Source organism: Saimiri boliviensis, chromosome 3 (genome assembly GCF_048565385.1).
Source record: "Saimiri boliviensis isolate mSaiBol1 chromosome 3, mSaiBol1.pri, whole genome shotgun sequence".
Classification (NCBI taxonomy): domain Eukaryota; kingdom Metazoa; phylum Chordata; class Mammalia; order Primates; family Cebidae; genus Saimiri; species Saimiri boliviensis.
The window spans coordinates 12,388,591-12,407,362 of NC_133451.1; the positions used below are offsets into that span (position 1 = coordinate 12,388,591).

Consider the following 18,772-nt stretch of genomic DNA (forward strand, 5'->3'; position numbering starts at 1 on the left):
GAAATAGCACTTATTTGATATCTTAGTCCCCACAGTTGTCAGTGACAACAACAGTCTGAAGGCAAGCTTATGCATTTGATTTGGAGATACTACTCAACCAATTAAACTCGAAATGCTATCAACACGTCCTTAAAATACAACAGGAGTGTGAAGTATCATATGAGGGAACAGCTTTAAGTATACGTAATAAAACACTTTCTCTCTCAATGTTTAGAATGTTCTCAGTACGTTCCAGTAAGTAAATGATCACAGTTCTGATTGAAAAATTTATATATGAAGTTACAAAAAAAAAAAAAAAAAAGGGCAGCAGCAACAGTACCAGCAGCAATATCAGCAGCAATAGAGACAGAAAAATTAGCTCCATCTCAAAGAGACACTTGGGTCTGGGTCTGATACTTTGGGATTAGGATTATCTGAAACAAAAAGGAAGCAAAGTAGTAAAAGAAATGGTGAAAGGGGCAGAATGCTTTAGTTTAAAATATAAAGAGAATGAGCAAATCCCCTAAAGAGTTTTTGTTTATGCTTCATAAATTATAAGCTCTCTTAAACAAATTGGTAACAATGACTTTTTTACTTCGGTATAATATTGTATGTGACAAATTTTACACAAGTTGATATGAATCCTTCAAAATAAATTAAATATTATGAATTTAATTGTTGCACATGTCTGTTATACAGATAAAGAATTTTTAAAGATTCAAAAGAGTCACAACATAGGCAAGTCATTTCATATAAATTCCAATGGTTTTCAAACTGGACACAGAGCCATTTCTTTTACTCCCTATTACTGAGAAAAAAAATATCTCTTTTAAAAGCCTGGTGATAATGGTGTTGAGACCGTAAGTAAAATTTTCAACGTGAAGTTTACTTAATTTACTAATACATTTTCATTGAGTTCAGGGAACACAACTTATAGGGTACATTAAAATGTAACCTTTAAACTTTCCAATGTAAAACATCACTTCTTGGGCAGAGATAGTACTCCAAGAGCTATCAATCACTGTTAAGAAGAATATACACTCAACATTCTTAATTGGTGTTGATGCACTCTTCTCTATGCCCTCATCTGTCATGAAGATTGTTTAAAAATCTGAGTTATTAGTCTTTATTTGCAAAAGGATCTGGTTAACATCTTTAAGAGCAGAAATCATTCATCCATCCACTCCATACTGGAGCATGATAATTCCCACCCCCAATACAAGTTACCGATAACCACCACCCTTCCACTAACTAAGAAGCTATAAATCAAGAGGAGGGCAGCTTCTATGCAACCCCTGTTAATTCTGTTTATAATCTATCCAACTAAGAATGCTTGCCAGTCACAGGAGAAACTAGCTGATGGATCAGATAATATAAAGGCATAACAGATTAAAAATAGAAAATAACAAAATGACAAATTAAAATGCCATGCAATTACAAAACACCGATTGAACTTAAAATTAATCTTTTTAAAAAGTTAATCTTTTTAAAAATTAATCTTTTAAAAAAGTTAGTATTCCTGAATTCTCATTTCATTTCAGTTATACCTTTGCCTGAAACAAAATTGTAATTCAGTACAGATTATGATTTTTTTAATTAAACACAAAAAAATTGTAAATAAAAAGTCAAAAGTTTAGATTTCTAACATTATGTAAAAGTCAAAAGTTAGGATACAAAAGCAAACTTCCTAAATCCTTTATATTGATTTAATCTAAAATTATAATGTAAGATCTATGAAATTTTATTTCAAACATAATCTAGTATAAAACTATGATGTGTTTCCCAAGAAACTCCCTCTGACATTATTCATCAGAGCGGAATTCAATAGGCCACTTGGCCCTGAAGGTCATCTAATGGATTCCCTACATCTACATATGTATTTTCTCTCATTAAAAAAAAAAAAAATCACTTTCCCTGAATAACACATCCAGGGCTGTAAACACTTATAATTCCAACAGTGTTCATGAAAAAGCTTTTATTCATTCATTCGCTATTAGTTCAAGCACTGTTTTAAGTGATGAAGTCCTTAGCTTTCAGAGTTTAGATTTTAGTAGGGAAATACAGACAAGAAACAGTATCAGATGACAATAAGAATATGTAGATAACTGAAACTTAATAGCTTGATGAAAAGCAAGACTGGGTGGCTCCTTTAGAATGAAGCTTTAAAAAGATGAATGTCAAAGGTGAAACGTCAATGACAAAATAGAGCTAGCCAAAAGCAAAGACAAGAGGGAAAATCATTTCAAGCATGAGAAATTCTAAGTATAATACAAACGAACTTGGAATGTTTTGGAAACAGAATAAAATAAACAAACATGCCTTGCACCTATAGTGGGCAAAGATGCATATAGAAGATGAAGTCTGAGTAGTAGGTAAGAGCCGAATCCTCTAACGTTGGTAAATTTGGGTAAGAAGTTTGGAGTTGATGTATGATGAAAAACCACCAAAGAGTTTTAAACAGAAAAGTCACATAATATAATCTGCAATTTGGGAACAGAACTGTAGGAAAGCAAACCTAAGAGCAGGAAGACCATTTGGGAAGCTACCATTGTAGTTTACAGGAGAGGTGATAGTAGTAAATTAGGCCATGGCCAGGTTCACCTATGAAAAGCCCTTAGGTGGATATAAATTTAAAAATCTCTAGGCTCTGAAGTGCAGGTTCTTATCAAGTGAGAGTACCCCTACGCTGGAAGAGCAAGATTGCAAAAGCCAGGAAACCCAGTATTAAGCCTGGTAGATCTGGCTCCCTGACTTGCAGATGTTGCCTAATATGGCAATATAACTGTTTTAAGGTTTTTACATAGCCGAATCTGTGACCTTTCAGTCATCTCATGCCACACAGGGTTGAAGAGATGGTTAAATTTCAGCCAAACTTCTGTGATACGCACAGAATAGATCAATGACTAACCCTCTTACCCATTTTGAAATTTACTTACCAGAGATGTTTTTACTCACTAATATAAAAGCATAGCCTTCAACAAACATTTGAACTGTATTTATTTTTTCCAATATTTTAAATTGATATATAATCATTGTACATATTAATGGTGATATTTATATAAATATATATTGTATATTGATCAGATCGGGGTAATTAGCATATCCATCATCACATTTATCATTTGTGTTAGAAAAAAATCAGTGTCTTCCTCCTAACTACTTGAAATCATACAACATATTATTGTTAAGTATAGTCCTCCTACAGTGGTCTAAAACACTAGAACTTATTACTCATATCTAGCTGCAATTTTGTATCCTTTAACAAATCTCTCCCTAACCCTTACTTTCCCATACCCTTCCCAGACTCTAGTATAATCTATTTGTGACTTCTATAAAATCAACTATTTTTAGATTCCATATGTAAATGAGAACATGTGATATTTAACATTCTGTTCCTGGCTTATTTCACTTACCATAATGTCCTCCAGTTACATTGCTGTTGCCACAAATGACAGAACCATATTCTTTTTTATGGTTGAATAGTATTCCACTATGCAAATATACCACATTTTCTTTATCCATTCATCTGTTGTTGAAAACTAGGTTGATTCCATACCTTGGCTATTGTTAACAGTGCTGCAATAAAAATGGATGTGCAGATGTCTCTTCAATACACTAATTTCCTTTACTTTGGATAAAGAATCAGCAGTGGGATTACTGGATCATATGATAGTTCTATTTGTGGTTTTTTCAAGAACATCCATACTGTTTACATTCCCACTAACAGTGTATAAGAGTTATTTTCCTTCACATTCCCATCAGTATTTGTTATCTTTTTGTATTTTTGATAATAGCCATCCTATCCAGGGTGAAATGATACCTCATTGTGATTTTGATTTGCATTTCCCTGATAATTAGTGATGCTGAAACATTTTTTTACATATTTCTTGACCATTTGTATGTCTTCTTTGGAAAAATGTCTGTTCAGATCGTTTGCCCATTTTTAAAATTGGATTGGCTTTGGGGGTGGGTATTTTTGTTTTGGTTTGTCTTTGTTTTGTTTTTTTGCTGTTGAGATGTTTGCGTCCCCTGTATAATTTGGTTATTAATCCCCTTTTGGGTTAGTTGTTTACAAATATTTTTTCCCATTCTGTAGATTAGTTTTTCGCTCTGTTGGTTGTTTCCTTTGTCATTCATAAGTTTTTAAATTTGATATAATCCCATTTATTTTTATTTTGTGGCCTATGTTTGTGAGGTGTTATTCATAAAATACTTTCCCAGACAAATGTCTTGAAGTGTTTTCTCTATGTTTTCCTCTAGTAGTTTTATAGTTTCATTTCGTCTTGCAGTTCAGTCTTTGATCCATTTTTAGTTGATTTTATTTTATATTTATTATATTTGTATAGGGTGAGAGGTGAAGCTCTAGTCTTATTTTGCATATGGATATCCAGTTTTCCCAGCACCATTTGTTGAAGAGTGTCCTTTCCCCACTGAGTGTTCTTGAACATTTGTTAAAAGTCAACTCACTGTAAACATGCAAACTTATTTCTGTATTCTTTATTCCATTCTGTTGGTCTATGTATCTGCTTTTATGCCAGTGCTGTGCCACTTTGCTTAATATGGCTCTGTAGTATGTTTTGAACTCTAGCAGTAAGATCTTCAGCTTGCTTGCTTGCTTGATTTATTTACTTAGCTCAAAACTGGGTGTAGTTGTTCACTGCAATCTCTAATGATCCATATATATATATATATATATATATATATATATATATATATATATACTACATATACTACATATATCTTATTATCTTGTGACATCTCCTTTTCATTTGATTTTATTTATTTGAGTCTTCCCTTTTCTCTTAGTCTAATGGCTTGTTGATTATATCTTTAAAAAACAACTTTTTGCTTTGTTGAACTTTCTGTTTTTCATAGTATCAATTTCATTTATTTCTGATCTTTATTATTTCTGCTCTGCTCTTCATTATTCTGCTCTGATCTTAATTTCTTTCCTTCTAATTTTGGGTTTGGTTTGTCTTTGCATTCTAGTTCTTTGAATTCATTGCAGTTTATTCAAAATCCTTCCAGCCTTTCGATGTAGGCATTTATTGATATACACTTGCTTCTTAGTGTTGCTTTTGCTGTATCCCATAATTTTTTGTATGTTGTGCTTCTACTTTCATTTCTGTCAAGAATTTTTGCAGTCTACCCATCTGACAAGGGGCTGATATCCAGAATTTACAAAGAACTAAAACAGATCTACAAGAAAAAAACAAACAAGCCCATTCAAAAATGGGCAAAGGATATGAACAGATACTTTACAAAAGAAGACATACAGGAGGCCAACAAACATGAAAAAATGCTCATCGTCACTGGTCATTAGAGAAATGCAAATAAAAACCACACTGAGATACCATCTCACACCAGTTAGAATGGCAATCATTAAAAAATCTGGAAACAGCAGATGCTGGAGAGGGTATGGAGAAATAGGAACACTTTTACACTGTTGGTGGGAATGTAAATTAATTCAACCATTGTGGAAGACAGTGTGGTGATTCCTCAATGACCTATAAAATAGAAATCCCATTTCACCCAGCAATCCCATTACTGGGTATATATCCAAAGGATTATAAATCATTCTATTATAAGGACACATGCACACGAATGTTCATTGCAGCACTGTTAACAATAGCAAAGACCTGGAACCAACCCAAATGCCCAACGATGATAGACTGGATAGGGAAAATGTGGTACATATACACCATGGAATTTTACGCAGCCATCAAAAACGATGAGTTCACGTCCTCTGTAGGAACATATATGAACCTGGAAACCATCATTCTCAGCAAACTGACACAAGAGCAGAAAATCAAACACCGCATGTTCTCACTCATAGGCGGGTATTGAACAATGAGGACACATGGACACAGGGAGGGGAGCACTACACACTGGGGTCCGTTGTGGGGAAATAGGGAAGGGACGGAGGGGTGGGGAGGTGGGAAGAGATAGCATGGGGAGAAAGGACACAGGTGAGGGGATACAGGTGAGGGGACGGAAGGCAGAAAACCACACTGCTATGTGTGTACCTATGCAACAATCTTGCATGTTCTTCACATGTACCCCAAAACCTAAAATGCAACTAAAAAAAAAAAAAAAAAAAGAATTTTTTTTATTTCCTTTTCAATTTATTCCTTCACCCATTGGTCATTCAGAATAATGTTCAATTCCCATTTGTTGTATAGTTTTGAATGTTCATTTTACTACTGGTTTCTAGTTTTATTCCTTGTAGTCAGATAAGAAATTTGATAAGATTTCAATTTTTTTGACCCTTATTTTGTATCCTAGCATATGGGTCAATCTTTGAGAAAGTTCCAGGTGCTGATGAAAAGAAGGTATATTATGTAGCTGCCGGGTGGGTGAAACGTTCTGTAAATGTCTGTTACGTGCAGTTTGGTCTATTGTGTACTTTAAATCCAATGTTTCTTTGCTGGTTTTCTGTTTAGGCAATCTCTCCAATGCTGAGGAGTAGGGTGCTGAAGTCAACAACTATTACTGTACTAAAGTCTATCTCTACCTTTTGATTTAATAATATTTGCTTTATGTATTTGGGTTTTCCAATATCAGGTATGTATATATTTACAATTTTCTCTTGCTGAATTAATCCCTTTATTTTATAACGTCCTCCTTTGTCTCTTTGTACAGCTTTGGACTTGAAGTCTGTTTTGTCTGATATGTGTATAGCTTACTCCTGCTTGCTTGGTTTCTGTTTGCATGGAATATCTTTTTCTGTCTTTTCACTTTCAATCTATGTGTGTCTTTACAAGTAAAGAGTTGCTGGTAGGCAGCATATAGTTGCGTCTTCTTTTGTTTTAATATATTAAATGGTCTGTATCTTTTAAATGAGAAATGTAATGAGTTTAAATACTCAATTCAAAGTTATTATTAACAGGTGAAGACTTATATGTGTCAAGTTATTGACTGTTTTCTGGTTGTTCTATATATCCTTTGTTCCTTACTGCCTTATTGCTTATTCTTATAGTTGAATGGCTTTCTGTTGTGATAAGATTTCTTTCTTTCTCCTTTGTGTATTAGCTCTAGCAATAAGTTTTACAGTTTCACATGTTCTCATGATAGCAGTTACTGTCTTTGCACTTCCAGATGTAAGAGTACCTTATACATTTGTTGTAAGGCCAGTCCAGTGATGATGAATTCTCTTGGTTCTTGCTTGTCTAGAAAGGACAGCTTTGCTGGGTATAATATTCTAATATTCCTGGCTGACAGTTTTTTTTTTTCTTTCAGTACTTTCAATATATAATTCCATTCTCTCCTAGCCTGTAAGGTTTCTGCTGAAAAACTCACAATTAGTCCACTGCCAACTCCCCTATGTGTGACTTCACACTATTCTCTTGCTGTTTTTAGAATCCTCTGATTTTTACTTTTGACAATTTGGTTATAATGTTCCTTGAAGAGGACCTTTTTGGGTTAAATCCACTTCAGGTTCTTTCAGCTTCCTGGATGTGTATGTTCATCTGTCTTTCAAGATCAAGAATTGTTCAGCTATTATTTCAATAAATAAGTTTTCTACAACTTTTCCCTTCTCTTTTCTTCTGGAACTTCCATATATGTTTGTTCACTTAATGTTGCCCCATTAATCCTGTAGGTTTTCTTCATTCTTTATTATTATTATTATTTACTTTTCTCTGTATTATTTCAAAAGACTTGTCTTCAAGTTGCAGAATTCTTTCTTCTGCTTGGTTTAAATCTGTTGTTGGAGCTCTTGAGAGTATTTTTTACTTCATTCATTAAATTCTTCAGCTCTAATATTTCTGATTGGTTCTTGGTTATATCTATCTCTTTGTTGAATTCCTCATTCATATCATAAATTACTTTCCTGATTTTGTTGAATTTTCTATATATATTCTCCTGTATCTCACTGACTTTCCTTAAGATTATTATTTTGAATTCCACTTCTGACATTTTATATATTTTCTTATGATTAAAATCTGTTACTAGAGTATTATTACATTCCTTTAAAGGTGTCATGTTTCTTTGCTTTTTCATGTTTGATGTGTCCCTATGTTGATTTCTATGCATCTGGTAGAAGAGTCACCTCTTCTAATTTTATGGAGTAGGATCCATAAGAGAAGACTTATTCATATAGATGGCCCTGGGGTGTCAGTTCAGTGGGGATGCATTGAGATTGTTTCTAGTTGGATGCAGTACTGTTTTTCTATGCAGTTTCTTCAGTTGTAATCCACGCTAATGACATTTGTGAGTGTCTCAGTGGCCAAGGCTTTGACAGTTTGTGGTAGCAATGGTGTAACTTTGCTAAGGGTGGGCTTGCTGGGCTGTTTCTCAGGTCAGGGGTACATGCATGCACATGGTAGGTTGGTCAACTTAGGATCTGGTTTGAAGTCTGTTATACTGGCTAGAGTCACAGGGGCACAGCTGCTTGGCCAGCCTGTGGGAGTGCCTGTCAGGGGCTGTTTCTAAGGTCCAGTACATGGCCACACAGCTTCTCAGCTGGCCTGGGCATGTGTCTGCTGGAGGTAGCCCACAGAACTATTTCTCAGGCCTGGGATGGGTACACACAGCTGCTCAGCTGGCCTAGGGGGAATTTCTGCCAAAGGTGGTCTGCAGGGTTTTCTCAGACCCAGAACATGGATGCTTAGCTTCCTGGCTAGCCTAGGAGAGTATGTGGTAGGGGAAGCCTATGAAGCTGTTTCTCAGACCTAAGACAAGGATGCACAGCTGCTAGATCATCCTGGGATATATTTGCCAGGAGCAGCCTATGGGACTGTTTCTCAGGCCCTGGGCACAGACACATAGCCCCTCTATGAGCCTGGGTGCATCAGCTCCTCAATGGTTCAGGGATCTCTCCTGCTCAAGGGAGGGTACACAGCAGTCTGGCTGGCTCAAGGGCAGGTTTGCCCTGTGAAAGACTGTCAGACTTTTCCTCCAGCTTGAGTGTGGGCAGTGGGGATTGGTTTCCCTGCTGTGCAGGTCAGAGTCACAGCCAATCATGAGCCCAGACTCTGAACAGCTGAAGCTGTGGTGTTCAGTCACCCATTTAGGCTTGGTGGAGTGAAGATGGAGTCCCAGTGCTGCAGAGGTCCAAAAGCTACTGACCCCCAGAAGAGTGCACACTCCAGAGGTGGCTCTGGTCTCAAGATGGCACCATGCTGCAGCAGCTTGATTCACAAGGGGTGGCTAGGGAGTGAGGAATACACACCTTGTGCTCCTAATCCAGAGTAAGGCAGTTGTGTGAATTCCTAGGAGCTCTCCAAACTAGAGTCAGGGTTTACGAGAATTGCGGGATTCTCCTGTAGTAAGGAATGTAGATGTTTGTGGTGGCAATGGGGACTAGTAGGAATCTGCTGCTTACCTTTTCCCTACAAGTCTCTCCTGTCTCTAGACCAATCAGTTATGGGAAGGGGAGACGAGGCTGCAGAGGCTGGGTGTCTCCATACCGCCCTTGTGGGCTCTCAAACACCAAGTACCACTTGTCTCTAGCCAATCATTGTGCTAAAGCCATCTTGCTAAAGTTAAGTGTATTTATTAATCCAACAACCAGACAGAGCAAAACAAAGAAATTTCTTTTTTTAATTTGAAGATGACAGTGAAAAAGAATAAGACTAAGATCTAGATTGGCAGGTTCCCATCACTCCTTAAAGACTCTTTGTCTCAACCTTTCAGCAAATTAACAATGACTAGCTTAATACACATAGCAGACTCTCAAAAATGTTCAGTGAAAGAATGGCCCTACCCAACACATAGTATGAGAACTATCAATCTCTGGCAGGTGGCTGGGGGAGGGGGAAGACAGAAAAAAGATGGTAATAAGGAAATTCTCTAATAAACATTTTATCCAGGAAAGTTGCACAGAGCAGGAATTTTAGCTCTACTCATTTGCAATTTGTGACATATCAAGTTGAAGCTATCTGTGCTCAGTACTTTTAAAAGGCCATTATGATTAATAAACTAATTTATAGTTACTGGGCACTTACTTACTATGCAAAAGACCACAAGCACAGTGCTTTTCACACAGTATCTCATTTAATCTTTAAATCAACTTTATCCAACATAAACTATTACCCTCATTTCCAGGTGGGGAAAACTGAGGCTTAAAAACGTAAAGTTACTTGTAGGATATCACACTGCTCTAGAGTGAAGCAACTGGGCTTGTAAGCAAAGTTTGTCTAAGTCCAAAGCTCTATGACCTCAATATTTCATTTAGTACTTAAACAGTAAAACAAAATAACACTAATTAGCATCTGATATTCTTTCAAAACAGAACACAGAATATTTCATTTTAATAATAGTACATTTCTAAGAATTATATATTGAAACAGATAATGTACTAGTTACCATTCTTTCCATTTCATTAAAATAAGTCTCTTCCTCTATTAGCCATTTCATTAACCTACTCTAGTTACTCTGTATATTTAAGCATAAAATTTAACTTTTCATAAAAATCAGTCCATAATTCATCTTTACATCAGAATATCCTCTATCCTCAGCCCAAATTTCTGAAGTGTTTACTACATTTTAATAAAAAGTAAATAATCTTATAACTTACTGTTACAAGCTCTTAGCATGAAATAAGTTCACACACACTCTCTTTTTTTATGGAAATGTGTGTTCACCCTCTCTGTTTCTCTCCCTCCTGCTAACTTTAACTAAAAGCTGGCTACTGCTACCAATATTTCCATGGCCTACATATTTCTTTTCAATATATGCTTTCTACTTAAGCCACAAAAAAGGAGACACAATGATAAATTTTAAAACCACACTTAGGAAGAAGATGACTACGTTTAGGTAATGAGCATAATAATCCAGCTTCATATGTATTTCTATCAAAACTCTTGCTTTGCCTTTAAGCAGTATGAAAAGTCTCTCTGTAAATTTTACTGCTTTTTAATATAATTATATCCCCCCAAAAGAAAGTAAGTACATACTACAATACCATAAGAAATATAACATCAGTTTGGACATAGAAATCAAAATATATTCAGGAGACTCAGAGTTAAAGCCCTAATAGGCTTAACTGAAGAAGGATCTTTCATTACGTGATTACATGAAATTGGGCCAGTAACAGATTATGTAGTAAATAATATTCAGGAAAATATTCATCTATAATATCTTTATCTTACATATATAACATTCTATGTGACCGTATATACTGTTACATAATCTCATTCTGAAAGAACATATTATAAATACATACAAGAAAGGGGTTATAGCTAAGCCAAAAGTAAAAAAGGAAAACTCTTGACTTTTATGCTATTAAATCTCAAACATAACATTGTATTAATTTCTTACATAAATTCAAATAACTTATACGAGCACTTGTTTTTAAAACCTGGGAATGCCACCAACAGTCCAGTCCAAGAGCCCATCTAACTCTAACAGCCTGTCTTTGACAATGACCAATGTTGGATGCCTCACAAGATAGCATATACATAACATAATGTATATAATTATGCACCACTACACCATTATCCCAAATGGCAGTTAGATTATATCCTGAAAGAAATTAAAATAAATTGTAACTACTCTCCCTCAGAGACACTATAAATTCTCATAAGGTAATGGGAAGCCTCCAATAAAGCACACACTTAACCATAATATAAGCCAATGCTTTGAATGACAACTAAACTGAGAAGCTGAACCCAGAAACAGAACTTAAGCTCATCAAAACATGATTTGCTAAGGGGGATTTTCAATGAACTGAAAAGCATCTAATTCACTCAATTAAAAAGAACTGTTTCCAAAACAGATGAGTAAAATTTAAAGCTTTTAAAAAAGCAAACTACAATTTCTATCCAAGCCATAACATTTTATGATATGTAATATGGTTTTCCAGAGTGTATGATAATGTCTGTATTTTTCACACCTGTGTCATCATGGTTTTAAATTAAACTTGAACTTACGAAATGCTCATCTAGTGTACAAAGCCACATAATGCAGAAATTTTGGTTTGGTCTTTCAGGAAGCACTGCTTCCTAAACAGTTACAGAGAAAAAAAAAAAAAGGTACTACATTTTTTAAGACCTTTGGAAAAGATAATTCTCTTGGTAATATATGTACGTATTGATTTAACAACCCTTGCAGTTAGGAAAAAATACCTGATCTAAATCCTCCATGGTAAAATCTGAAGTCATGTTCTCTTTTTTTGATGTCAAATAACTTGAAAAACATTGAGTCAGTCGTGTGTTGCGTTAACAATGTTTCCATCAACGATGGGCCACATATATGATAGTAGTCCCGTAAGATTATAACGAAGCTTTTATAACATACTTTTACTCTATCTTTTCTGTGCTTAGACACATAAATACTCACCATTGTGTTATAACTGCCTACAGTATTCGGTATGTTAACATACAAGTTTGTAGCCTAGGAGCAACATGATACCATATAGCTTAGGTATGTAGTAGGCCATACCATATAGATTTGTGTAAATACACTCTCTATGTGATGGTAAATATTAAGTGTCAACTTGATGGAAGGATACAAAGCATTGCTCCCGGGTGTGTCTGTGAGGCTATTGCCAAAGGAGATTAACATTTGAGTCAGTGGACTGGGAGAGGCAGACCTATCCTTAATCTGAGTGGGCAATCTCTAATCAACTGTCATCATGGCTAGAATAAAGCAGATTTGCTGAGTCTTCCTGTCTCTATCTTCCTCCTGTGCTGGATGCTTCCTGCCCTCAAACATGAAACTCCAAGTTCTTTGGCTTTTGGACTCCTGGACTTACACTAGTGGTTTGCCAGAGGCTCTCAGGCCTTCAGTCACAGACTGAAGGCTGCACTGTCGGCTTCCCTGCTTTTAAGGTTTTGGGACTCAGAATGATCCACTTCTGGCTTCCCTGGACCTTAACTTGCAGATAGCGTATTGTGGGACTTTATCTTGTGACTGTGTGAGTCAATTCTCCTTAATAAACTCCCTTTCACATATACCTATATCCTATCAGTTCTGTCCTTCTAGAAAACCCTAATATATACTCTACAATGTTTGCACAATGAAACTGCCTAGCAATACATTTCTTAAAACATATCCTGTTGTTAAGCAATACATGACTATATTTGAAAACCTTTACTAATGTCTCTTTTTCTAAGTTACTACGTTGTAGGACTAGGAACCAAAATACAGTCATGTACGGAGTTCAGTTTTATAATTTTTCTCTATCTATCATAGCCCAAGAGACAGGTTTTGAAATTACTTACAAACCCTAATTTTTACCAAGAACTGCTCTTCTCCCTAATATACTCTTTCTCAGGAAAAAAAAAAAAATACATATATATATATATATATATATATATATATATATATATATATATATTTCAGAACAAACCCAAAAATTTAGAAAGCAAAATTTATATGAGACACGAGCAAGAAACAATGCATATAAAATTCCAATACAGACACTTCCTCTTTCCTTAAAATAGGGGATCATTTAATGAAATGTATCACTCAAAACCTCTGGGACAGAGCTGAAACTGCAATGTAATATCATAAAATCTGCAGCTGTGTTGCTGTTCTTAATAGTCCATGCTGCTTTCTTAGACCACAGGAAGCCAAAACACACACTGTCAGAACTAAACTTACCTTCACAGGAATTGAGTGAAGCAGTTATGATAGACCATGCATCAAAACAGTTATTGAAAAGATTGTATACACTCTTAGGAATTTTCTACTCAAATAATTTACTCACTCTAGAAAAGCTGTTTCCAAATATCAACTCCTTCTTTGTAGGAATTAAAACTACAGGATAGGCAAATGTGTTAGTAAGTCCTCAATTGGGCTGCCATAACGAAATGGCATAGATTAATGGCCTAAACCACAAATATTATTTTTCAAACTTCTGGTAACTAAAGTCCAAGATCAAGGTACTGACACTGACAGATTCAGCATCTACTGAGGGCATTCTTACTGGTTTGCAGACAGCCACCTTCTCGCCGTATCCTAGCATGGCAGAGAAAATAATTATCTCTCATGTCTCTTATAAAGATACTAATCCCATTCTTTGTTTAATTAAATAGAGACAAGGGTCTCACTATGTTGGCCAACCTTGTCTCAAACTCCTGGGCTCAAGCAATCCCCTGCCTTGGCTTTCCAAAATGCTGGGACTATAGGCATTAGCCACTGTGCCCTGCCAGATGTCATTCTTAAGGGCTCCACTCTGATGGCCTAATTACCTCCCAAAAACCCCACCTTCAGATACCATCATTTTGTCTTCAACATATAAATTGGGGGTGGTAAGGGGACAGAAACATTCTGTCCACAACAGCAAGTAAACTTTACCATACATAAATAAGCATTAATAACTTACTTTTGTTGCCTACCAAAGCAACCAGTGGCTGAGTTTCTGACTCCTCGCTCACTTTCTTCACCACAGTATACCAATCTTCTAAATTCTCAAAGCTTTGATAATTTGTAATATCATACACCAAGAGGATTCCCTGTCACAAAAGAGTTACAAAATATTTGTAATGTATTACTTGGGGCAAAAATCTTAATGAATACTAAAGTAATCCTTCAGATATGTCAAAATGGGTGTAAAAATACAAATATCAAGTGTTTCATAGTTACAACTTTCATTTAAATTGCTTACTAGCAGATTAATAATACAAAATGTTTTCATTCAAGATAAATCCAGCAATTAACACGCAATGCAAGCTAAAATATAATTCCATCAAAATTGTGGTCTTCCAATAAGATAGCTGGAATATGCATGGTAAATTACAGAAAATATAAGAAAATCATATCAGTATCAAAGAAGCAGAAAAGGCTACAACATCTACAATCCTACCTCTCACTTTCATGAGGTCAAACATTTAAACCTTTCAATAAATAACCATCTGCTGCTACTCTTTTTAAATATTTTCAAAAACAGAGATTCCATGATACCCCTTGATAGGCAATTTAAATGTTTAACACAATTTTCTTTAAATGAAATGTCTATTTCCTCTTTTAGTCCACTGTGCATTTGAAGAACTTGAGAGTAGCTTTCTTAAACTAGCTTTCTTATACTTGAAGACAGTTAGGTAACTCCGTTACCATCTCCTTTCCAGAGTAAACAAACTCAGTTCCTTAAACTTCCCTCAAAGGGCCTATTTTTCTATCCCTTTAATCATAGCTGTTGATCCTCCCAGGACACACTACATATAGTTTTTTGACATCCTCTTTAAAATGAGAAACGTAAAACTGGACATAATACTGTAATATGAGTCTGAGCAATGTCAAATATAACAGAAGGATTGCTTCCTGCCTCTTATATATCATATTCCTTTTAATTTATCTCATTATTTTGTATAGGAAGGAGAATTACATAGGCACACAAAAATAACAGTACTGCATTCTTGATTCTCATCCAGTTTGTGGTCAAACACTTAATACAAAGCTGTACATACAATATAAGCCTGGACCCTAATGGCATTTATGTTACTTCTCAGGTTATAACAGTAGTAATCAACTACTTTTGTGCACCTACTCTATACCAGACACATTTCTAGATCTTCTCATTAATCCTTACAACAATCCCAAAAGGCTGGTATTATCGTTCCCATTTTAAATAATCAACAGAGGTTAAAATAACCAAGGTCATACTGATAGGTAAGTGATGGAACCAGGATCTGAATCAAAGACTAAATAATTGAAAACAAAACATTTGTCTGTCAGTTAAACTCTAAGCATTGTGCTGGATTCTACAGACGTTAAGTTCCAAACCATAAGGAACTCACAGTCTTGCAGCAAAACTAAATGCATAAACAAGTATATAACATAGTAGTCATAACCAATGAGACACTGGTAAATATTAATCAATTGGCTTGGGGTTCAGGGCCCAGCAGGTGTGACAGTTTGCTATAATGTTTGCCAATTTCCATGATGCTTGCCTATGGTGATTTTTCAGTTATCAATGTGACATCACTGAACAGAGAGTTGGAGAGGGCACCATTATATAACATGTCCACTATATAAATGTAGCAGATGTAAACAACCTCGAGAACACAGATAACAGAAATACATAGTAAAACAATTACTGATAGAGATTAAGCATATAATACCTTTGTTTTAATACAATGTGTGAGTTTATATATAATTTTTAATTGTGAAAGTATTTAATAACTGGCTCATGAAAACTGATAAAAAATTAACAATTAACTCTCTGAAGCTAGAGCCAGCCAGCCCTGGCATACTTCTGTTATGACCTTCCAGGGCTATTATTCTCTTTTATTAAACCATACTGGCCCCCAAGTCACCTAGCTTCCTCAGGTCTCAGGTTTCTTATCTCTAAAATTAGATATTTGAGTTAGAAGGTCTCTAAGATACCTTTCACTTTAAATGTTCTATAATTTTTATACAAAATCACTCATCTGGTTCATTTCGGCAACTTGAACATCTATTTCTGTCTGTCTTCCAAGATGCTTTGAAATAATGCCCAACATAGAATTAACTAAAACAAAGAGTATCTCACTTTCCTTATTAAGAATAAAGCCCCAGAACTGATCTCTGAAGGTTAACTTTCAATCTACTGACCCCACTTCCAACTGCCATGAGTGATATTATATATTACTTGTTGAAAAGAGCTCTACCGTGGAACTCAGGTTGCTGGTGAATTCCACTACTGGCCCCATCTGTTGATCTTGGGCAAAACTTGTTATCTCACTTTTAAAATATCAAATATGCCCACAATATAAAGTAAAATAACAAAAGTACTTATTTTAAAATTAACATACCACATGGAATTGCAGATTTTTTTGTTATCATACTAAGTGAGCAAGAATCATATTTTCATGGCAACTTTGAGGTAGGTTTTAAACTTACAAATGAGGCTTAAACCTATGACTCTTAAGACTTTTTGAACCCTTCCAATTAATATATGAAACCTTTTATCCCAACATGGGACAATACCTGAATATGGTAAAACATATGCAAATGATCTACTGATACTACCATGCAAATGATCTACCATCTACTGACACTCATTACAGGATGAGAGATAGGGAACAAACATTAAAAACCGTTGTTGTAGACCATGAATTGGTAAACTATGGCCCACAGGTCAAATCTGGCCCACACCCTGTATTTACAGATAAACTTTACTGAAATATATAGTCACACTCATTTGTTTAAGTATTATCAATAGCTCGTTTAGTGCTACAATTGCAAAGCTGAGTAGCTACAACAAAGACAACATGGCCTGCAAAGCATAAAATATTTACTATCTAGCTCTTTTCAGGAAAAAATTGCCAATCTCTGATCTAGAAAAATGCATCCCAACATTTTTCAGTTGGTGATTCATAGAAATTGTTCAGGACTCACAAAAAATATAGAAGGATAAACTCCTATTCACTCACCTAGTTATCTAGCAACATAAACATCTCCATTTAATGTAAAAACTATTATTATTTTTCCTTGTTCTTGTCATCATAATTAGTGCCAATTTTGACCTTCACCACTGTGGTGAAATTCTGAAATGAAAAAATGAGAAAACTAAAAATATTAAAATATAAAAGGAATTATAGGACTTCACTTTCAACTCCGACATGTAAAAAAACTTGAAAGTCATCATCACTCTTGTCCTTACATAAGAAAAAGACAGAACAAACTGAAAAATCAGTGACTTTTCTTGGACTCATCAGAAAGTTGATATTGCAAAGCAAATCATCACCCTGAAATCTGGAGAGATAAGCAAATCCAAAAAGTGACAGCCAAGATCTGCTTATCTGCAGAAGCAGCCAGTAGAAACAGTAAATGGTAGGAAGACCTAAATGGTAATTTTGACAAACGGCTGGAGGCTGATGGGGGTCTAGCTTAAGAGTGAGGAACTCCTAGGGGCCCCCACCGTCTTAAGGCCTACCTCCACACTTTCATGGATGTGCCACCAGATTCCAAATGTCCCACTAGATTATCAGTAAAGAGTCAAGAAAGATACCCTCAAGGCTCTGGGATGAAGAGAGGAAAAAAGTAACCATTGTGAAACATATCCAGAGCATTATCCATAAAAAAATCATACTCTCCAGAAGAAAAGGCTTAATCAGAACATTGTATTTCATCCAGAAAGGGAAGTTCCGAACTTCAACCCCCGGTAGCTGTTCTGTCTCATCTAACTGGGAGGAGCAAAGAAACACTTGTGAAGTTCAGAGTCTAGAAATACGAGCCCACTGAAGACTAAAACTTTAGCATAAGAATACAGAATGCTTCTCCTCCCCCATACTTTACCACAGTACCAACAGAGCACCAACATCTGAAAGAGCTGCCAGACAGATCTCACCTAACAAGTTCTTAGAGTTACCAAAAAAGACTCAAAAACAAGGATGCTAGAGGAATCGATGCCTCTGGCATCTACAGCTAAATTAAACATTAAATGCAGCACAAAGTAAAACCTCACACAAAAGTCTACGTACCTGAATCTTATTAATATGTCACGTCCAGCTTTCGATATAAAATTACTAGGAATTTCAAAAGGTAATTTGAAGAGAAAACGCAAGCATCAGAACCAGACTCAGATATGAAACAGATTTTGTAATTACTAGACAGGCAATTTTAAGTAACTATGACTAATATATTGAGGGTTCTAAAGGAAAAGGAAAACATGTAAGCACAGATAGGGATAATAAAACAAGGGATAATCAAAACAAAATACTAGATATCAAAAACACTGTAACAGAAATATAGAATGCCATTGTTGGGTATGTTGTTGGTCACAGCATAGGAAAAAAATCAGTTAGCTTGAAGATAGGATAATAGAAACTTCTAAAACAGAAATACAAAAAGAAAAAAAACAATGAATAAAACAAAACATCAAAGAACAGTGGTACAGTCCCAAGTGGTGCACCATACGCATAAC

The 18,772-nt window shown here is 35.4% G+C and overlaps 1 protein-coding gene across 4 annotated transcripts in view; it reads right to left on the reverse strand.

Moving 5' to 3' along the window:
- Window positions 1-18,772, reverse strand: part of RAB28 (RAB28, member RAS oncogene family) — a 248,291-nt gene that overhangs the window by 211,508 nt on the left and 18,011 nt on the right. For all 4 annotated transcript variants that reach the window (XR_012516808.1, XM_039468497.2, XM_039468496.1 and 1 more), the window contains exon 4: window positions 14,252-14,381. Coding sequence is in view for 3 of the 4 variants with exons in the window: in XM_039468497.2 (XP_039324431.1) it covers window positions 14,252-14,381 (130 nt within the window). In the remaining variant the exon portion in view is untranslated. The remainder of the gene's footprint in view (window positions 1-14,251; window positions 14,382-18,772) is intronic.